Consider the following 18,732-nt stretch of genomic DNA (forward strand, 5'->3'; position numbering starts at 1 on the left):
GAGGGAACACAAGGACATCAGCAGCGACGTTGGACCAACAAAATAAAAAATAAACAAGCACGTGATGGTAGGTGGGAGGTGAAGGGTGTCCAGGCTAGTGGTGCCGAGTCCGGTTGAGTCCGGTTGGTCGCCGTCGTTAGGGAGCCTCTGGGATGTCGACCATTGGTTAAGAGTGACAGGATAACGGCGGCTGTAAAGCATCCGTGTTTGTTCGATTCCCCTGTAACCCTGAAGAACTGACCATAACCCTGGAACAGCCGCCCTGTCGCCTCTCATCCTCCTCTTCCCCCTCAGCGTGGAACGCCAGGCCAGATGCGATGACATTGTATTGATTCTTAGTTTTTCATTACATTTTGGCAGGTATTGAATTCCTCAAAGTACATCAGTGCCGCCCACCCCCCACACACACACGTAACATGGACAAGGAAACGTCTTCTGAAAGTATCCCGTAGGAACACAAAGGAGAACCGGAGGATTGTCCCAGTAGCTGTTGAAATAGGCCTTATTTCAGCTCTCCTTATCTGTAAATGAAACGATATTGGATTATGTCACGGGGCTATTACTGCCGGGCAGATTCCCAAAACGACTTGATAGTCTGTCTTCCACGTTAAAGTCAAGTGCACACACACACACAAACACACACACACACACACACACGTCTAGGAGAACTCTTTAGAAAGAGAAGAAGTGAATAACATCTATTCAACAAGAGGCCATGGCGCCCTTCATGCGGTGGAGGAATACATATTCCATACGGCTGCATCTATCTCGCTCACTCATAGATGTGAGATATGAAGGGCAGAAGAGAGTGGGAAAGCATTGAACAGGGAGAGTGGGTGAGAGACATATTGGCCGTAGCCTATACAAAATACCCAGAAGGATTATTCGTTGTTATGGGTGATTTAAGCCTGACTGCTTCTAGCCGCTAACGCTCTTGGTGTGTGTGTGTGTGTGTGTGTGTGTGTGTGTGTGTGTGTGTGTGTGTGTGTGTGTGTGTGTGTGTGTGTGTGTGTGTGTGTGTGTGTGTGTGTGTGTAAGACAGCAACTCAACGGCCTAATTACCGACTAAATTAATACGGATTTGCCTCATTAGCGAGACCCATCTCGATCTGTCATCTCGCTCTCCCGAGAGAAAGCTCATATTCAAATTATGTCCGCTGCTAATTTAGATTTAACATAATCAGCGAATCCGAGGGGCCGCCTCGCTTGTTTGACTAGCTCTAATGTAATGCAGTGAAACACTTCGAATGCCGTTTAGATCCGTGATGCGTCTCTGATGGTTGATGATGGAAATGCACTGGGCAACCAGTGCATTTCAGAGCAGAGCTTGGTCTACACTGCCCCCTGCTGGCATACGGTGGTAGGACGGCAGGAAAATAAAATATATAAAAAATAAAAGTTTCGTTATGTCAATGACAACGGACAACGGACAAGGAACAGACATTAACTGCATTTCTAGAAATATATCTTGCACCATTTTATTTTTACTTCAATTCTTCTTCACGATAACAACTCTACCACTGTTTTGTTAGAGGCAAATGGTAAAAATAATACCAAATGTAAATGTGCAACAAATATTGAGGAATGATATTTATTTTTTACGACCGTTTCTTTGGTAAAATCAAATTTTATTTATTATCATTCATAGAGGCATTTTTTTTTAGAAAATATACTCATTTTCAGGCCTGTAAAATCAGATTAAAATAGTCATTATTTCAGGGGCGACACGCACTGGGGATTGTAGCATTTCTCTGCCAGCACAGACACCAAAAAGCACACGAAACAGACACTTAACTAAATGAATCAGAACTACAAATAAAAACGTTACTTCATCCGTTCAGTTTCCACAACGGCTAATTCGGTTAATTTGATTTCTAGTCCATATTTACATGTCCAAAGTTGAAATAAATACAAAGGTGCTCCGGAGGGCGAGCCGGTCACAGATTGTCTGCTGAACATAAGAAGGACCGCCATGTCCTCCCGCCTTAGTAAAAATGAAACAAGAGCCATACTTATTGGCGCGCGCGGGTTATGTGCGTGTGTTTCCGCTTCTGGAGAAAGACACACAGCCAGTGCAATTAATAATCATCGTAATAATAAGAACAAATACAAAACTAAACATAAGAGCACACATGCACCTTCGATGAGAAAATGTCTGCAGTGTATGAAAAAGAACCCAACATCGCCCAGAAACCCCTCGTCGGTGCTTCACCGTCGGGTACGCACAGTTTTAGCTTTTTTTGATCCTCACTCTATGCCACCCTGGTCTCCTTCCGGTCCTCTCGACCGCTGGTGATGTCATAAGCCGTCCCTTTGGTCGTGCGGTGGACTTTCATGACCTAAAATGAAAACGTATATCAGAAGAAAGACAGAAATCAGGGAAACACCGATGCCCCATCGATCCGTTTGGTCCCACCATCATTACATTAGTGGAGGTGTCAACGTTTTAGTCTGCGATTCTTAAGCGGTTCGCCGGATTGATTCCGCCGCCCTGCGGCCATAACTTTGACGTGTACCAGGAAAGTTGGCTGCGGTTTCCGCCGAGTCATTCTCTCCGCCTCTCCCTCCCCCCGCCCTAAATGGCTTTGTGTCAGTGTGCTGATGAACGAGCTGAGCACACACTGCCAGCCACCCTGATACCCGGAACGGTGCGGACAAAAACCAAAGCAGGAGATCTCTGGATTACAGGATTTGGAGATTGCTAAATCGACGGGTGATACAATGGGAGACATGATGGGCGCAGGCTGTACGTGTGTGTGTGAGTCAACGTACAGCGGGTGCTGACGGGGTAGTCCAGGGACGGGCTTCTGTATTGGGGGAAGGACGCCTTCCTCATGGGGAACCGGGGGTCCGAGGACCGCTCCAGGACCCCAGGGGGGCTGCCCCGCTCCATGCCTGAGGGGAATGCGCGCACACACACACACACACACACACACACACACACACAGGACCGTCATGCATGGGTTTGGAGTTTGTTTCTGAGGAACAGGTTATTCTGACAATGTATACAATACAAATTAATACAAGGTTGTTTATATGGTATGCTATTGCTGCCATACATTGAACAGTTCAAGGACATGTGTATTATATATCGTTGTCTGTATGACGTACAGCTTGCAGAGACACAGTGAGTGTGTTTGTGTGTGTGTGTGTGTGGATGTGTGTATGTTTGCTTGTGTGAGGTTATTCGTACCCATATCACAGGAGTGGGCCTTCCTGTTGATGTGTGGCTGTGGGCCTGGAAAACTGTTAGTTCCTTCTTCTTCATCTGATTCAACACAGAGATCATTATCATCACAAACATCAACATCCTCAACATCATCCTCATCTTCGTCAGCAAAATGTTGTCATGTAGAGTAACATTAAGACACAAACTCCATCTTTTGACGAGTGCAAATGACTCGGCACCTTTTAAAATACTTACGGCAATGCTCCAAGCATCCCATAATCCCATTTCAACAGTACTTTGTTACCCTGGTTATGTCGTTTTTTACCTGAGCAGGGCGGGCTCGTCCTATCCTCAGCCGCCTCCTCTTGAATGACCGGAGTCGTACACCAATCAGAGGAGGGATCCTTGGCTGAGGGGGGCAGAACAAAACTGATGCTTTTCTTCTCATTGGTCGGCACTTCGGCGTGGGGGCTGACAGGGGAAGTCTTCTCTGAGACAGCCTCGTCTGCCGATTGGTCAAAACTGGGCTGAAGGGGAGGGGCAAGGAGTTTGGGCATTAACATGTGAAAATAACAATAACAATAACGTCACAATAATACCACAACTACTAATGATACAAATAGTTCTTATCTCACTCTTAATTTCTCACCACTAGGTGGCAGCAGTGAGACACTAATAAAATATTTCCGCTTAAAGCGGATTCAATTGCTTTTTATAGAAATCTAGATGAGAACGACTTATGAAGTAAGGGGTTTAGGACAGAAGGTGCGTAGGTTCATATTCCCAAATGTGAGCAGACACGTGGCTCTGAAGGGCCTGCAGCGAGGGGTGAACCTGGACACACACCTTGGTGGGCAGAGGGGGGCGCTCTGCTCCCCGCGTCCAGACCCTGTCCTCCCTCTGGGGGGGGTCCGCCTGCTCCTCGTCCCACTCCCCCTCCGGCCTCGCCGCCTCCTCTGCGGACGCACACGCACACACACACACACACACACACACACACACACAGATTTAAGTAATTCTTTCAGTGGGGATTAACCTGGGGCAGAAGTTGTATTTAATTGACCTAGGGTTTGGAGTTGACATGACTGATTGCTATAACTAGGTTACGATTCGTTTAATGACTGACCCACGTGAGAAGACCCACGGATCAGAACCTCTGAGTGCACCTGGCCATCGTTACGCCAACGACCCAACAATGATATCGCTACGGCGGAGACGCTCATTCAAGAAGGTGTCCCTATTCATCCCGCTGTCATGGGAACAGGAAGTAGATCTCGGAGATGAGGAGGACATATCAATGAACGTGTGTTTCATGCAAGTGCAAATGAATGCAGGTGGTGATGTGTGTATGAACTAAAGAGTGTTCATGTGTGGGTGAATTAATCTGTGTGTTCAACCGTGAATAAATATTTGGATGCATGTGTTACTGATTATGCATGTATGCATGGGTGAATGGATGCGTTTCTGTGTGGGTGAATGTCTGTTTATGCGAGGGTGAATGAATGTGTGCCTCCCGTGAGCGAATGGATGTGCGTTGACGCAAAGGTAGATAGATGTGTGGTTCTGCGACGGTGAATGACGCGTGTCTCATGCATGTGTGTGTGTATGGGTGGGTGAATCAGTGTGTGTGAATGAAGAGAGATTTTTAGGGGCTGTGGTGAATAGGAAGGAGCACAATGAGCCGTCCTCTACTGCCAGATGGTTGGTGCGATATGCTGGAGGGAACACTTAGCGGAGATATTTGCTGACAGTTTTGCAGTGCAAGATAGTGTTACAAAGAAGCCACTTCATGAAACTAAACAGTTGCATGAATAAAAACTTGACGGTGCTCGTAAACCATTCACATGTGAGCGTGTGTGTTTGTGTGAAAAAGCTGAATAACACGACAAGATAAAGTTCTTGTGGCCATAGACGCAAAATAACAAATTCTCCAAATAACGGATCGTGACAACGCATTTGTTGCCGTGACACTACCAAAGTGAAAAATCCAATCCCATTGTATAATTCATGGCTTATGCTGAAAAATGTAGTGCCGATATTTCATGATCAATGACGTCTGTGCAGCCCTGTGCAAACAACACTGTGCGCTACACGACACCATCAATAACGGCAGCTTCCAGGCGGAGGGGTGCAGCCCGCTGGCCGCGTAAGACGCCACTCCTCTAAGTTAAACATGGCGGCATCGCGGAGCGCTCGCGTGTGTGTATCGATCCTCGAATGGGGTCGGGTTGATTTACGATCGCAGGAACACGCACCCCCCCTGGGGCAGTCGATATGATGTGGGGGCACCCACATACACACCCCCTATCCATCCACATGCACACAAACCCACCCACACACACCAAAAACACTCATCTGGGGTGAATGGGCTGCTACGGTTAAACTGCTCCTTTCATGCGTCTGTAATTGTTCTTGCTGATTAATGCTATGGATTATTGATAAGCAAGTTATTGACACCTTCTCTGTGTTCGAAGACTTCTTGCGGTGTTCCACAAGGGAGTTGCTTGGGTCCACTTTTATTTTCGGTTTTCATTAATGATTTACCCTATGTTGTTAAAAATGCTGATGTAGTTAAGTATGCTGATGACTGTACTTTGTTCTGCACAACACCAACTTCAGTGGAGCTATGTGAAAATCTTCAAGTAGAGTTGCATAACTTTACCAATTGGGTGAGAGCTAACAAATTAGCACTAAACATTGTCAAAACATATATATCCGTAGATATATCTAATATGTCTACTATATTTGGTAGTCAGAATATTCTCGCCAATGCTACTGCACTTAATTTATATATAGATGGGATATCAGTTGAGCAGGTCAATAAGACCAAATTCTTTGTTGTAAAACTAGATATTGCGTTGTCTTGGTCTGATCAGATTGATCATATTGCTTCCAGGATGGGTAGGGGCATTGCAATGTCCAGGTAGTGCTGTGCATATGTTGCATCATCTGTAATGAGTCAAGTAGTTCGGTCTCTTGTTTACTGTCGAGTACTGTCCTGTCATTTGGTCATGTGCTGCTGAGAAACATTTGAAAAAAATTCTGCGTTGTTCTTTCCGGGCTAATGTGTATGTGATGCATAGAAGGTTATCATGGCTATCTGTGGAGGATAAATTAAAATGTTATTTTCTGCTATTCATGCATAATGTTATATGGAACAATACACTGCACTTCCTTTGTGAAAACCTTGTCTATGCAGCTTTTTGTCATGATCATGTCACACGTCAAGTAAGCACTGGTCATCTGGTTGTGCCAGTTCCACATACAAAAAAGAATGAGAACTGGGCTCATTCTGCTTGGAATAAGCTCGCCTTTAGCATCAGACTCACCAAAAGGAGACGTTCTTTTAAATATTTGCTTGAAAAAAACCTTGATGAATCCCATTTAGATAATCAGTAAGTGTGCTTGATTACTAGCGGTTCCTATTGTCTGTTCAACGTTTTGTTCTTGTTTTATTGATATAGTGCGATTTTGTATTATTGTTTGTTTTAATTGTTGTTGCTTTCTGCGTGGACCCCAGGAAGACTAGCAACCACTTTGTGGAAGCTAATGGGGATCCAAATAAAGAATTATTTGAATTTTAAAAGGGAAAAATGCATAATACTTCATTTTTAAACGTCTGAATATATCAATCAACTGTCATCCATATAGCTTTATAATTCTAATTTACTCTTATGTTATTCCACCCATTGCCTCCTTAGCAACAGTGGATTTTATATGCATGTTCCAAGGAGCAGGTAATGGTTAAGGCACATTTCTCAAGGGTACCTAGGCTTTAGGACCAGGACCTTTAAGCTGAGAGTCAAACGCTCCAACTGCTAGCCTATCATTTCAATCAACCTGAAGAGTGACTTGTTATTACCGTTTATTCAGAAGTCACAAAATGACTAAATTGTGAAAACCAACAGTGCCAACGTAATTCAAGCCGCAGCTGCAGTACCTGAACTGCCCTGCAGGTGTCGCTGTCTCATGACGGCCATGCTGGGCTTGCTGATCTGAGACGGGGGATCTGGTCTGTGTGTCCCTGGGGCTCCTCCACCTCCACCCAGCTTCTCCCTCACATCCTCCCCCTCTGCCAGGGGCCCGTCCCGCTCCATCCGGTCCGACTCCAGGTGCCTGTGGGTGGGCAGGGGGGCGTGGCCGAGGGCGTGGCCGTTAGCTCCCCCCGAGGGCGTGAAATCCCCGCTGGAGCTGCAGGTGTCCGAGTCGTCGATGTCGGCCCCGATGCAGCTGTACACCATGCTGACCAGGTCTGTGGACTGGCGGGCGAGAGAGGTAGCAGTACAGGGGGGGGGGGGGGGGGGGAGATAGAGAGAGAGACTCAGCATGCATGTGCTATACTGTATGTATAGCTCCATACAATGAAAGAAAGAGGTACATGTACGGCTGCCATGGTGATAAACGAGAGCCAGAAGGGAGAGAGAATTTTTAAGTACATTTTCAAAAGGAATATTTTTTCTTAGGATTATACGGATATACAAAAATAAGGAAGTGATAATGATGTGAATGTTCGCTCCTATGTTACCTACACACCGCTATTTAGACCTTTGATATTAATGGGGGGGGGGGGGGGGGGGGGGGGGGCGAGAAAGATTATCCTTGTAAGGATTACAGGGATATACAAAAATAAAGACAAATGTTAATGATGTAAATGTACGTTTCCATGCTAATTAAACCTTTCGAAATGAATTGGACTGAGACCCACAAACACAGATGGAGAGAACGACAAACAGAGAGAGAATGAGAGAGAGACCCACACACACAGATGGAGAGAACGAGATAAAGGGAGAGAGTGAGAGCAAAAGAGAAGCCATGGCTACAAAGGGAAAGAGGCATACATAAAATGATACCAAGAGAGAGTGAGATGTTGAGGGAGACCAACAGAAAGAGGCATAGAGGAATGACAGACAGACACAGAGAGACAGACAGAGAGACAGATGGACAGATAGACAGATGGACAGACAGAGAGACAGACTGACATAGGGGCAGACGGCCAGACAGACAGACAGAAGGACATAGAGGCAGACGGACACAGAGAGACAGACTGACCGAGACAGACGGACAGAGCGAACAAAATTGGATCCTTCCTATGATGGGCTACTCAGTTTGACATCGATGCCACACAGAAAGCACTCAGAGAAAACAGTGGGACGCGGCGAGTGGTGGGGACATTTGGTATTGGATCCACTCCTACTCTTTCTCCCTCCCTCTCGCTCTCTCTCTCTCTCTCCTCGTCCCCCCCTAGGACAGCCAGGGAACTCGCTCCTTTAGATGTCTTTCTACCTGCTGTGTCCGGACCAATAAGGGTAAACTGCAATACCCCCATCTTTTAGTCTCCGAGTCTCGCGTAGCAACCTGTACGAAGAACGGACCTCGAATCAAACAGATGGGATCATCCATTTAAATAAAGGAGAGAGAGAGAACGGGGAGAAATTAGAGAGTGCATTCCCATCACCGGCATGGCTGCCACCGCTGTGATGAAAGCCTAGATGAGGGGTTAGAGGAAGAGGTTGCGTTGGCTTCCCAGCACAGGGTGCCTCATAGTGGAGGGGTGGGGGGGAGGGGGGCGGGGGGGGGAGGGGGGTGGGGGGAGGGGGGGGGAGCCAGAGGCCCAAGACTGCTGGACTCTTTGGAGCCGTCTGGGGTGGAAGGCGGGCAAGATGAGGGAGTGATTTCTGCATGATTCGGAAACCACTCTGCATGGTGGGCAAGATGTAGCATTGATATAGGATACAGAATGCCAAATGATGCCATTGGTGCGGAGGAGGGATGCAAAGTGTCTTATATCACTGTGAGCGCGTGCGTTCAGTAACATGGGTGGCACTGAGTGGGAGTCCATCCCCGGTCGGTTAACGAATCTTCTTTGAAATGTGTCTTCACATTTCACTATCTTTTGCATTGATCGAGATATTTCTGTCTTATTTTCTGTGTAATCTGCTGTGTAGTTCTATTGTTATTCTGTTTTGATAGTTGTATTCTTAGAAGGACCATACTCTAATCGATGTAGTAGAATACACTTATCGGTCATGAAAAAATAATTGCCGCTTTGATGGCAATGCATGAATTTCAAAAATTCCATAAAAAATTATTTGGGAAGCAGTTATTTTAATATAGACACCTAGCGGCAATCAAACGCTAGCGTTTAGAACCAAGATGGCCGCTTGGTGACTCAGGCCCATGACTTTGAAGTTTTGGATGTAATGGTCCCTTTCGCCCTCCCCCCCATGGTTATCTCAGGTGGAGAAGTAGGTCACTCTGCCTGGTGGTGGGCAGGAGACGGAGGCTGGAGTCAGTGGACTCTATTTGGCATTTGGTGGAAGAATTGAAAGTAAAGTCGGCAGAGAGCAAACGCTCGCTGTCGGAGTCGGTTCAATCTGGCCGCCCAGCCGGAGGTCTTCTCCTTGTCCTCAGCCGCCCCCCACACCCCCAACCCCGCAGGCCTACATCGACGAGGTAATCATACACCGCCACCTGTCGCTGGCGAGGCCCTGGCTCATTGGGGGGGTATTTTGCCACCAGGTGTCATGCTGATTACGAACCATCTTAAAACCAGAGCCTAAATCACTCCCACTTGTGTCTTCACAAGTGGGCGTCAAAGTCCACTCGAGACGTTTCGATGGATGGATCGACTTCAGCCTAAAAAGACACGTTGATGCAGAGCACCAATCAGCTCGTTTCGTGGTCCGGTGGAAACTCCCACATTTGTGTGATTCGGATTGAGCTTGCAGATTGGAGCTCGCTAAGGGCTGGCAGTGACATAGAGAACTCTTGGTAGTCCTTCACTTAGTACTGAATGGTTAGAGCGATAAGGAGGAAAACAGCTTAAAAGAATAACACGTTTATTTCTGATGAAAACAGATGTTCAATAATTACCTTTAGTTCAGTCCCCAGAGTGACGCAACCTTAGAGTATTGGCGTGGATCAGGTTATTTCTTCCAAATTTTGAAGCTTCCTTTCAATTTCTGAAGCATTCTCCCCCAGATTGGCTCTTGGCAGAAGCATTCACTATCTGGAAAAAAAACCCTTTTTCGTCCAAATGGGGTATCCACTGGAGATCATCTCCCGTCCGGTCACGCAGTGGTCGCTATATCCAGGCCTTGGACCCTGGTGTGTGTATGAGGTTGAGGCTTTCAAGGACCCAAGAGTCTGTCTAGGTTACCTGCCAATAATGGTATACTCAACCACCTAGCTGAGGCTTAAGGCCTAGTGAATGGGGTTGAGGCCTTACTGAGTCTCCATGCTTGGTGAGGGGATTATGTGGCATCCCTTGATAGCAGATGGGACAAAATAAACCACCAGAGAAGAGGTTGAAACCAGGATTGGCCGTGACCATGCATCAGATGACTTACAGAAGCTTTGTTCGGCCCCAACCGTTTTTCGGTTTGGGTCAGATTCTGGCACAGAGACGATAAACCCCACGGCCCCCCGTGGATGTCTACTGGGGGGGCAGAGGGAGCCCGGATGGGTTACTGTCTCTGGATGAGGCAGGAGGGGGCTGGGTGGGTCTCACATGCAGGGGATGGCACGCGGGGAGGCCGTGTGGAAGCCCCGTATGGGGGTCTCCGTCTGTCCGGGGTCCTTTGGGTGCTGGATCATAGAGTAGACGTTCTCCGGGAGACTAGGGGGCAGGGGGGTGGAGAGAGAGAGAGAGACGGAGACAGGTTAGCTGAAATGTATTATGCCTTAGTTATCTCTACCCATTATGCGCCCATTGCACTCTTAAATTATCCCTCATTCTGGGTCCCATCTCGATGTTTCTTCCAAGACGATAAAGGGAGTTTTCACAATGATTAAGGGAGTTTTGTCCTTGCCCTTTGGAGGGCCACGGTTAGGCGATGTCGTAGAAAGTGGCCTGTGAAGCCTTTTGAGGCGGTTAGTGTGATTAAGGGCTATACAGATCAAATGGACTCGCATTAGACAGACAAGAGACGGCAGGAGATATACGGCGAACAATCAAAGGCCCTTCAACCGATAATCATCCTGGTCTGTAGCCCGCCGGCCGGGAGAAAGCATTTTGAACCATGGACTCTGGATTACTGAGACGCTTGGTCCTGGGACAGCCCCCCCCCTCCCCCATTCCCACCCATCCTATAGGGGGGTCAGGAGTCGGTCAAGGAGCTACCATAATAGTTTACCACTACAGCAACAGATTCAGCCTAAGTGAGGAAGTCTACAGAGTTTTTATGAGCCAGATGGACAAGCCAAGACAGATTGTACCGCGTGACTCAGCAGCGTTTACTTCTATAATTAACATAAGACGGATGGACAAAATAGTCCACCGAGGCCCCTAAATACTCTTAATTCTCTCTCCACCTCTCCCCTCTCTCTCCCTCCCCCTCTCTCTCATTAATAGCCTGATACCTAGAGAATGCACCGTCGTCTGATGCGTGCTCATTCAGTCCCGGTAAACCAATGTCCCCAAAAATAAAGATATAGATAGAGAGCGGTACATTAGCATAGCGAGGGCAGCCGAGGCCGAGGCAGACGCGCTCCAGATGACAGATCCAGTGACAGGACAGAAAACAGCGGGACAATGAGGCAGACTCCTGCACCAACGACATGTCTGAGCTTAGTATTCAGAGGCTGTCTGAGTGCATTCATATAAAACCACCACGATATAACACTATCATTTAACGATAAGTCTGTAATTTAAGTTTCTCATATTTACATAATATATCGTATTTATATGTTAATACAAAGAGATTATATTGTTATATCACACATTTCTTTTTAAGACAGGGTGAGTTTTATATAAAAAGGGTTTTTACGACTGTCACTGAAGTGGCGATCACTCTTTGGCTTCTACTTCTCGATGCACGCACACGCACCCCTCCCCCTCTCTTGGCTCTCCTCCTTCTCCTGCTCACCCCTTCACAAAGCACTGTAACTGTTTTTAATGTCCCCCAGTTGGCCCCCAAGGAGCCTCCCTCCCTTTCCCCCTTCTCACTCTCCCCCATCTCTCCCACACTCCCTCCCTCTCTCTCTCCGATCCCTCCCTCCCTCTCTCTCGCCACTCCATCCCCCTCCCCCTCCCCCTCTCTCTCATTACTCTGAGACATTCTCCAGTGGAGGAAGTGCGTGAGGAGGTGCGTGTCCTCATGTAACTCCGACCCCCGGCGCACTCCGGACGCACAAGAATGTTGCAGCAACGGGGAAAATGTTTTGCCATCAAATATTCATGAGGCATGGTAGTAATAAAACGACAAAACATGGTCTGTCATATTAAAAGCAAAAGAGCGGTTTTGTGTTTAGATGTGGCGGTGCACTTTAGCGTGCACCCTGTTCCTTTTGCCGTTAGCAACCCCTAATGGCTTGACTTGTAGCTACAATTAGAGCTGAATCATTTTCACACCACAGTTACCATCTTCTGAGAATTCAAATTGGACCTGAATAAATGGGTTTATAGATGAACAATTCTGTGGCTGGATCGACTCGAAGATGGGTGTGTTTTCTACTCAAGAAACCAAAGTAGAAAAGTTTCATGCAGGTTTGAAGATAACTAACACTATCCTGCACACATCTAGGTGGACACGCCCACTTGCGATGTCAGAAGAGGCAGATATTCAAAACAGCTTGTAAGGGCTACTCACACTCACACCTGGTGGTATAATATGTCCCCTTAAAACCGGTTTGATGTTTATTGACAAAGCCACATTTACATGACTCACCTCCCGTTTTCAGAGCATGTCCCGCCCCTTCCCTACTCACTCTGTGTCCGGATTGGATGTCATGGAGTTGCGGTTCTTGCGGAAGCCAGAGAAGATGGAGAGCACGCTGCGCCTCTTCTTCCTACGCATGGACGGGTTGTTATGGAGAGACGAGAGCTGGCTGAAGAGGACGAGAGAGAGAGAGAGAGCGATAGAGACCTGGGGGGCTTGATGCTTCAATCAACCGACAATACAAATTTTGGTTCTCTTATTTCCAGGAGGCACGTGGCGGCGAATAGGTAACAGGGCGCTTTGTTCCCAATTAAAAGGTGCTGTGCTTCTGGAGTCACTTTAATTAATGTGTGTCTGTGAGATGACTAAATAGACACAGTGAATGTCATTCTTTACACCACCGCCCGGGTGGTGGAGGTATTCAGTGTAAACAGTGATGGGGAACCGCTACGAGGCTTGTTAGCGGTGGCTAAACACGGCTTCGGTGTGTTACCTGTCAGGGAGAACACGCTTGGTGTAGAAGTCAGGCAATCCATCTTCCAGAACATTGATCGCCCCGTTTTCGGAGCCATGCTGCGCACACGCACACACACACGGAGAATAGCATGATAACAACAGATCAATGACGGGGTGTTAAAAGGCCGTAGAGGGCTGACTTGGCATTTCAAAACAGCCACTTGGCAGGAAGGATCCCATGCCTGTCTTTAAAAATAACCCATCACTGCTGCATCACTAAATGTGTCCTGATTTAGTACAAAGCAGCAGGAAAGGTTCAAACACGCACACAAACACACACACACACCTCCATGACCCCCCACTCCAAAACGCACACCTACGTGCGTGCACACACACACACACACACACACACACCCCCCACACACACACCCACCCCCCCCCCCCAAATAATTTTTGGAAAGAGCCTCTGGCAAGGGGAACGAGAAAAGCCTCAAAGTATTCACACGGCAGCACATTAGACACGCGGGAGGTAAACAACATTAAACAAGAATAAACTGGAATAAAAACTAGGAATAAAATATGACGGAACAGGAATAAACAAGCAAAAAAGCATCTCCCATTTTATCTAGTCTGCTTTCAACTTCCTGTTTCTGAAAACTTACTTCCTGCCCCTGAACCCTCAACAACACATATTACATTACCAAGCAAGTGGTTCAAGTGTCAACCCCCCAGAGTTTGTGTGTGTGCGTGTGCATGCGCGTGCGTGTGAGACTCACAGTCTCTGGCTGCGGGTACCCCGCCCTGTGCCGCCGTGGGGGGCGTGGCCTGACGTGGGTCACATGATGTAGCGGCGAGCCATTAGTGGGGAGGGTGGACAGGCCGTCCCAGGATGCTGAGCGGGAGAGCTGCGATGGTGGAGGCGGAGGCGGTGGCGGTTGGGGGGAGGCAGAGGGGGTGGGGGAGCCACTGGCGTCCTCACCGAGACCTGGGGGTGGGGGGGTAGGTGATGATGATGGAGTGTAAGACCAACACCAACAGATTGAAGAACAGTTTCTGCTTCCCACCCTCGCAGGCCAACATGAATCTCCACTGATTTCTGTTGTCGGTCGGTTGCTTCCATTTCTATTTATTTTACAGTTTATTGACTTTGAGAGAGAGTGTGAGTGTTAGTGTGAGAGCGTGTGTGAGTCTGAGAGTGTGTGTGAGTGGAGCACAGTTGGCAACGATTCCACTTCGACTTTATTCCAAACTGCTATTTAAATGTGTAAAACTCTGGTCATTGAGTGGACTTGAAGTTCAGTGCACCTCCATTTGAGTACATTTCAAATGATAGAGCTAAACAGGATTTAAAAAAGCACTTCCAATCCATTATTTCTCTGTATGAAATCACAAGGGGAGGTCTTTTTATGGACGCCGTTGGTTTCAATGTCATTTTGGACTTAACATCAAATAAAAAAGAGGAGTTGATTAAATGGAAAGTCTGACCCCTTGGTCAGTAAAACCAAACGAGCACTGGAAGAGCTCAGAAAGAAAGCGACAGACTGAGACGGAGAGAGAGAGGGAGAGTGACAGAGAGAGAGTGAAAGTCTGACAGATAGAGAGAGAGTGAGAGCCCGACAGAGAGAGAGAGAGTGAGAGCCCGACAGAGAGAGAGAGAGTGAGAGCGACAGAGAGAGAGAGAGTGAGAGCGACAGAGAGAGAGAGAGGGAGAGCGACAGACAGACAGACAGACAGACAGACAGACAGACAGACAGACAGACAGACAGACAGACAGACAGACAGACAGACAGACAGATCAATCTGATTGATCAATTTGTTTTTCCTACACCGTGTTTTGATGTATTCCATCTGTTGTCCTGTTATTTTCCCACAACTTCTTATTTGATGGCATTGCATTGTTCAAGTTACTTCTGTGGCATTGAAGCATTTTGAAAGCAAAAGAGAGCGAGAGAGCAAGAGTGCGAGAGCGCGCGAGAAAGAGAGTGCGAGAGAGTGTGAGAGAGTGTGAGAGAGTGAGAAACAGAGCCAGAGACTAGATAGAGACAGTGGGTCTTACTCGGCCGGCTGGAGACGGGGCGGATCCTTCTAGTCCGGGCGCTTCTCTTGTTGATAGCCATGGTGTCCTGAGGGGAAAACAATCCGTTACCTGCGGAAACCATGACCTCGCCGATCCTAGGATACTCCACCACAGTGTTCAAGAGCTCCTCTGCGGGGCTGAAAAGTTAGAGACGCTGACCCCTGCTGCTTAGATCAGCTGCCTCGCAGCGGAGGAACGGTCTGCTCCTACATGTCTGGTCGACTCCTTCTGAAGCGGGAACAATTGGCTTTTCCCCCCGGCGTTTCAACCAAATGGGAGAAATTCTGCATATCCTCATCTTTTTAATCAAGCGTTCTCTGGGTTTATCGTCGGTTGTATTTTAAGGCATAAACCGCCGGTTTAATTCACCCTGACTGCACAGCAGTTTGCTCAACTCTGTTCGTTGCTCTTTAAATGCTGAATAAATGGACTTGACAACAATGTCATAAATTGGGAGGGCAGATGATGACACTTTTGTCTGTCCCAAAGAATCCCTGCAGAGAACCAGCTGTCCCAGCCGGGACATGGAGGATACAACAGAGACATAAAGTAGAGCCGTGTTGTATGGAGGTGTGCTTAATAGGATCATAAAGTACACCACTATACATCACCACTGTCACTGCAACAGCGGTCCCTGGCATGCAACAAAGCTAGCTGCAGTAATGCACCATGTGTAGTCCTATTTTATAGTGAAGTTGATTCAGCATGTGATGGGTAATATAGAGGTGAATATAAACATACATTATGATCGCAATTAAAAGGTCATTTTCGGATTGCATGAATTTTGTCGAGTTGCTGTTAGCATCCAACACGCCACGCCTATCTGCCTCTGTATGTGTAGGCTTTTAAAATGTTTTAATGTGATTTATCAACATTACCTTATTTATTTAACTCCTCCCTCTCTTATGTTAAGGGTGTTGGTTGGAGCATTTAATTGCAGAGTATTCTTATTGTGTGATTGTGTATTCTTATTAATGATGTACGCGTGTACTGAGGAGTACCACTACCAACGGAGGGAGGGTGAGTGAAGCCTGGAGTAAAGAAGGGGTATGACACAAACGGCCAGTGTAAACAGTCTCCGCGGGGGGGCTCTCCGCCCTCGGGGGGGATACGTACGATCCCCAGGTTCATCCCCAGGTCCTCCTCGGGGAACTCCATCACGTCCGTCATCCGGGACTGCCGTAGCGTGCGCCGGTTGGGCCCCCCCTCATCCCATCGCTTGGCCTGGGACACCTGCCGCAGCTAAACACACACACACACACACACACACACACACACACACACACACACACACACACACACACACACACACACACACACACACCACACACACACACACACACCACACACACACAATAAGTACTCTCCAATAGTCTTCAGCACCCTGTCCAAGGAGAGCTTGTGTTGGTTGTGGGTATAAGAAACCAATCAAAGTGTCACACACTGTACTGTCCCCCATCAGAAGTCTGAAAAGACATCCACTTGTGTGATTATCAAGTGAGAGAGAGAGAGAGAGAGCGATCTAGAGCGAGAGAGACAGAGATGGAGAAGGAGAGACAAAGAGAGGGAGAGGTGGAGTATGGTAAAGGACGAGCGGTCATCGAACAAAGACAATGATATAAAAAAAGAAAAAGATGATAGATGAAAAGGTGGTGCAACGATGAAAACGTGGAGGAGAATGAGAAACAGCAGCGGGTGTAGAGGGCCAGGGCTCCCCACACAAACCTATGAGATAAACATATTCTACTCAGTGTTCGCTAGTACCCGAAGTATCGTACGGTAGCGTGACTGCATGCATGCACGGGGAATCGAACAAACCCCTAACCCTGGCGGTGTCAACGGTATGCTCCACCAGTTGAGATACACAAGGGGTGGACATATTACGGACGTGATTCTAGAATTCCCCGTAGGTCACTTCGGACAGAAACCGAATGACGAAATAGTGCGACAACTTTGTCGAACTAAAATGGCAACTTTGTTGCAAAATTCTGGATTTCATAAATGAACAACCATCTCTATTTGAGTTTCTCAGGCAAAGCGGGGTGAAAATAGCCAAAGTAAACTCTGGTACATTAGTATGAGTGGGGCCCCGGCAGATGTCAGGGCTTCGTAACGAGCGATCAAACATAATCAAGGAGCAGCGGCGTTTGGCCCTGGGAGCCACCAGCGGAGAGACTTTGATTACCAGCACCTCTGCCTGAATATTAACGAGGCCGGCGCCGCCGTTGGCCATTGATTACGGTGACACTTCACCGATGCCTCCAGCCGGACGGGGGCCACTTCCTGTCCACTCACGCGTGACACCTACATCCGTTGCTTGCATGCTTTTATTTTGAAAGTAATTTAAATGGATGGATGCATAGACTCAACTCAATGCATGGACTCAACTCGACCGTGACCGAACCTCGTCGTCGGTTGGTCATGTGATTACAAGGGAGTCGATCAATTTTATTTTATCTTTGTGGAAATTCACACAGCAAAACCATAGCGGCTCCCCAAATGGTGTTGCCGCTCCCACAAGACCATTGAGAATCTGGAATAGAGTGGCGAAGTCACGCCCCTTCCGGTAGAGCCCATGGGACCTAAGAGATCGAAAAATATGAATGGGTTTCAAAGGAGAGAAATTAATTATTTTCTGGTCCCAGTCTTTATATGCCTTGGATTACACATGTTGTTTGTGGATTTAAATTATATTTTTTTCATGCAAAGAAAAGTTTGATAACGTTAGGTTTTGTGTGTGGCCGCTTTGTGAACTACAGATCCTCGCTGTTCTCGACACGAATGATATGCGTCACCGCCCGCACTGAACTCCGGTACAGACATGCCGATCTCTCTGCTCCGCTTCACCGCTTTTTTTCCAAGGGGAGAATAAAAGCATTGAAAGAGGTGAAAACCATTATAAGTCGGGGCACATGGAGTTTTAGTTAGGTAGCCGATATGGAGATTGTCGGTCTTGTCCTCGCCAGTCGCAGGGAGCGTGACGTCACATACGAGACGTGTATTCTTTCTCATTGTGTTTTCTCTATAGCCTTTAACTGAACAATTGCACAATAAACGGTCAAACTCTTTGCATGAAAATGTATAATTTAAATCCACAAACAACATATGTGTAATCCGGGGCATGTAAAGACTGGGACCAGAAAATAATTACTTTCTCTCCATTGAAACCCATTCAATTTTTTCGATCTCATAGGTCCCATGGGCTCTACCGGAAGGGGCGTGACTTCGCCACTCTGCCAACCAAACCCCCCCTCCCGGAAGTGGGATACTTGCAGACCTTCAAAGCTCTACAGCACATGGATAGATCTTCCTCTATCTGGCTGCCTCTCTCTCTCTCCCTCCCCCACAGTCTCACTCTCCCTCCCCTGTTC

The 18,732-nt window shown here is 47.4% G+C and overlaps 1 protein-coding gene across 1 annotated transcript in view; it reads right to left on the bottom strand.

The window, feature by feature from the left end:
- Positions 1–1,607: 1,607 nt before the first annotated feature.
- carmil3 (capping protein regulator and myosin 1 linker 3) overlaps positions 1,608–18,732 on the bottom strand; it is a 90,807-nt gene continuing 73,682 nt past the window's right edge. Inside the window, exons 29-41 of the mRNA XM_030364162.1 lie at positions 16,478–16,603; positions 15,341–15,407; positions 14,061–14,269; positions 13,322–13,401; positions 12,878–12,997; positions 10,696–10,787; positions 8,614–8,632; positions 7,110–7,489; positions 4,016–4,125; positions 3,495–3,696; positions 3,194–3,268; positions 2,773–2,895; positions 1,608–2,339 (exon numbers count right to left, since the gene is read on the bottom strand). Coding sequence (XP_030220022.1) covers positions 2,299–2,339; positions 2,773–2,895; positions 3,194–3,268; positions 3,495–3,696; positions 4,016–4,125; positions 7,110–7,489; positions 8,614–8,632; positions 10,696–10,787; positions 12,878–12,997; positions 13,322–13,401; positions 14,061–14,269; positions 15,341–15,407; positions 16,478–16,603 — 1,644 coding nt within the window. The 3' untranslated portion in view covers positions 1,608–2,298. The remainder of the gene's footprint in view (positions 2,340–2,772; positions 2,896–3,193; positions 3,269–3,494; positions 3,697–4,015; positions 4,126–7,109; positions 7,490–8,613; positions 8,633–10,695; positions 10,788–12,877; positions 12,998–13,321; positions 13,402–14,060; positions 14,270–15,340; positions 15,408–16,477; positions 16,604–18,732) is intronic.

The sequence above is a fragment of the Gadus morhua genome, chromosome 8 (genome assembly GCF_902167405.1).
Source record: "Gadus morhua chromosome 8, gadMor3.0, whole genome shotgun sequence".
Classification (NCBI taxonomy): domain Eukaryota; kingdom Metazoa; phylum Chordata; class Actinopteri; order Gadiformes; family Gadidae; genus Gadus; species Gadus morhua.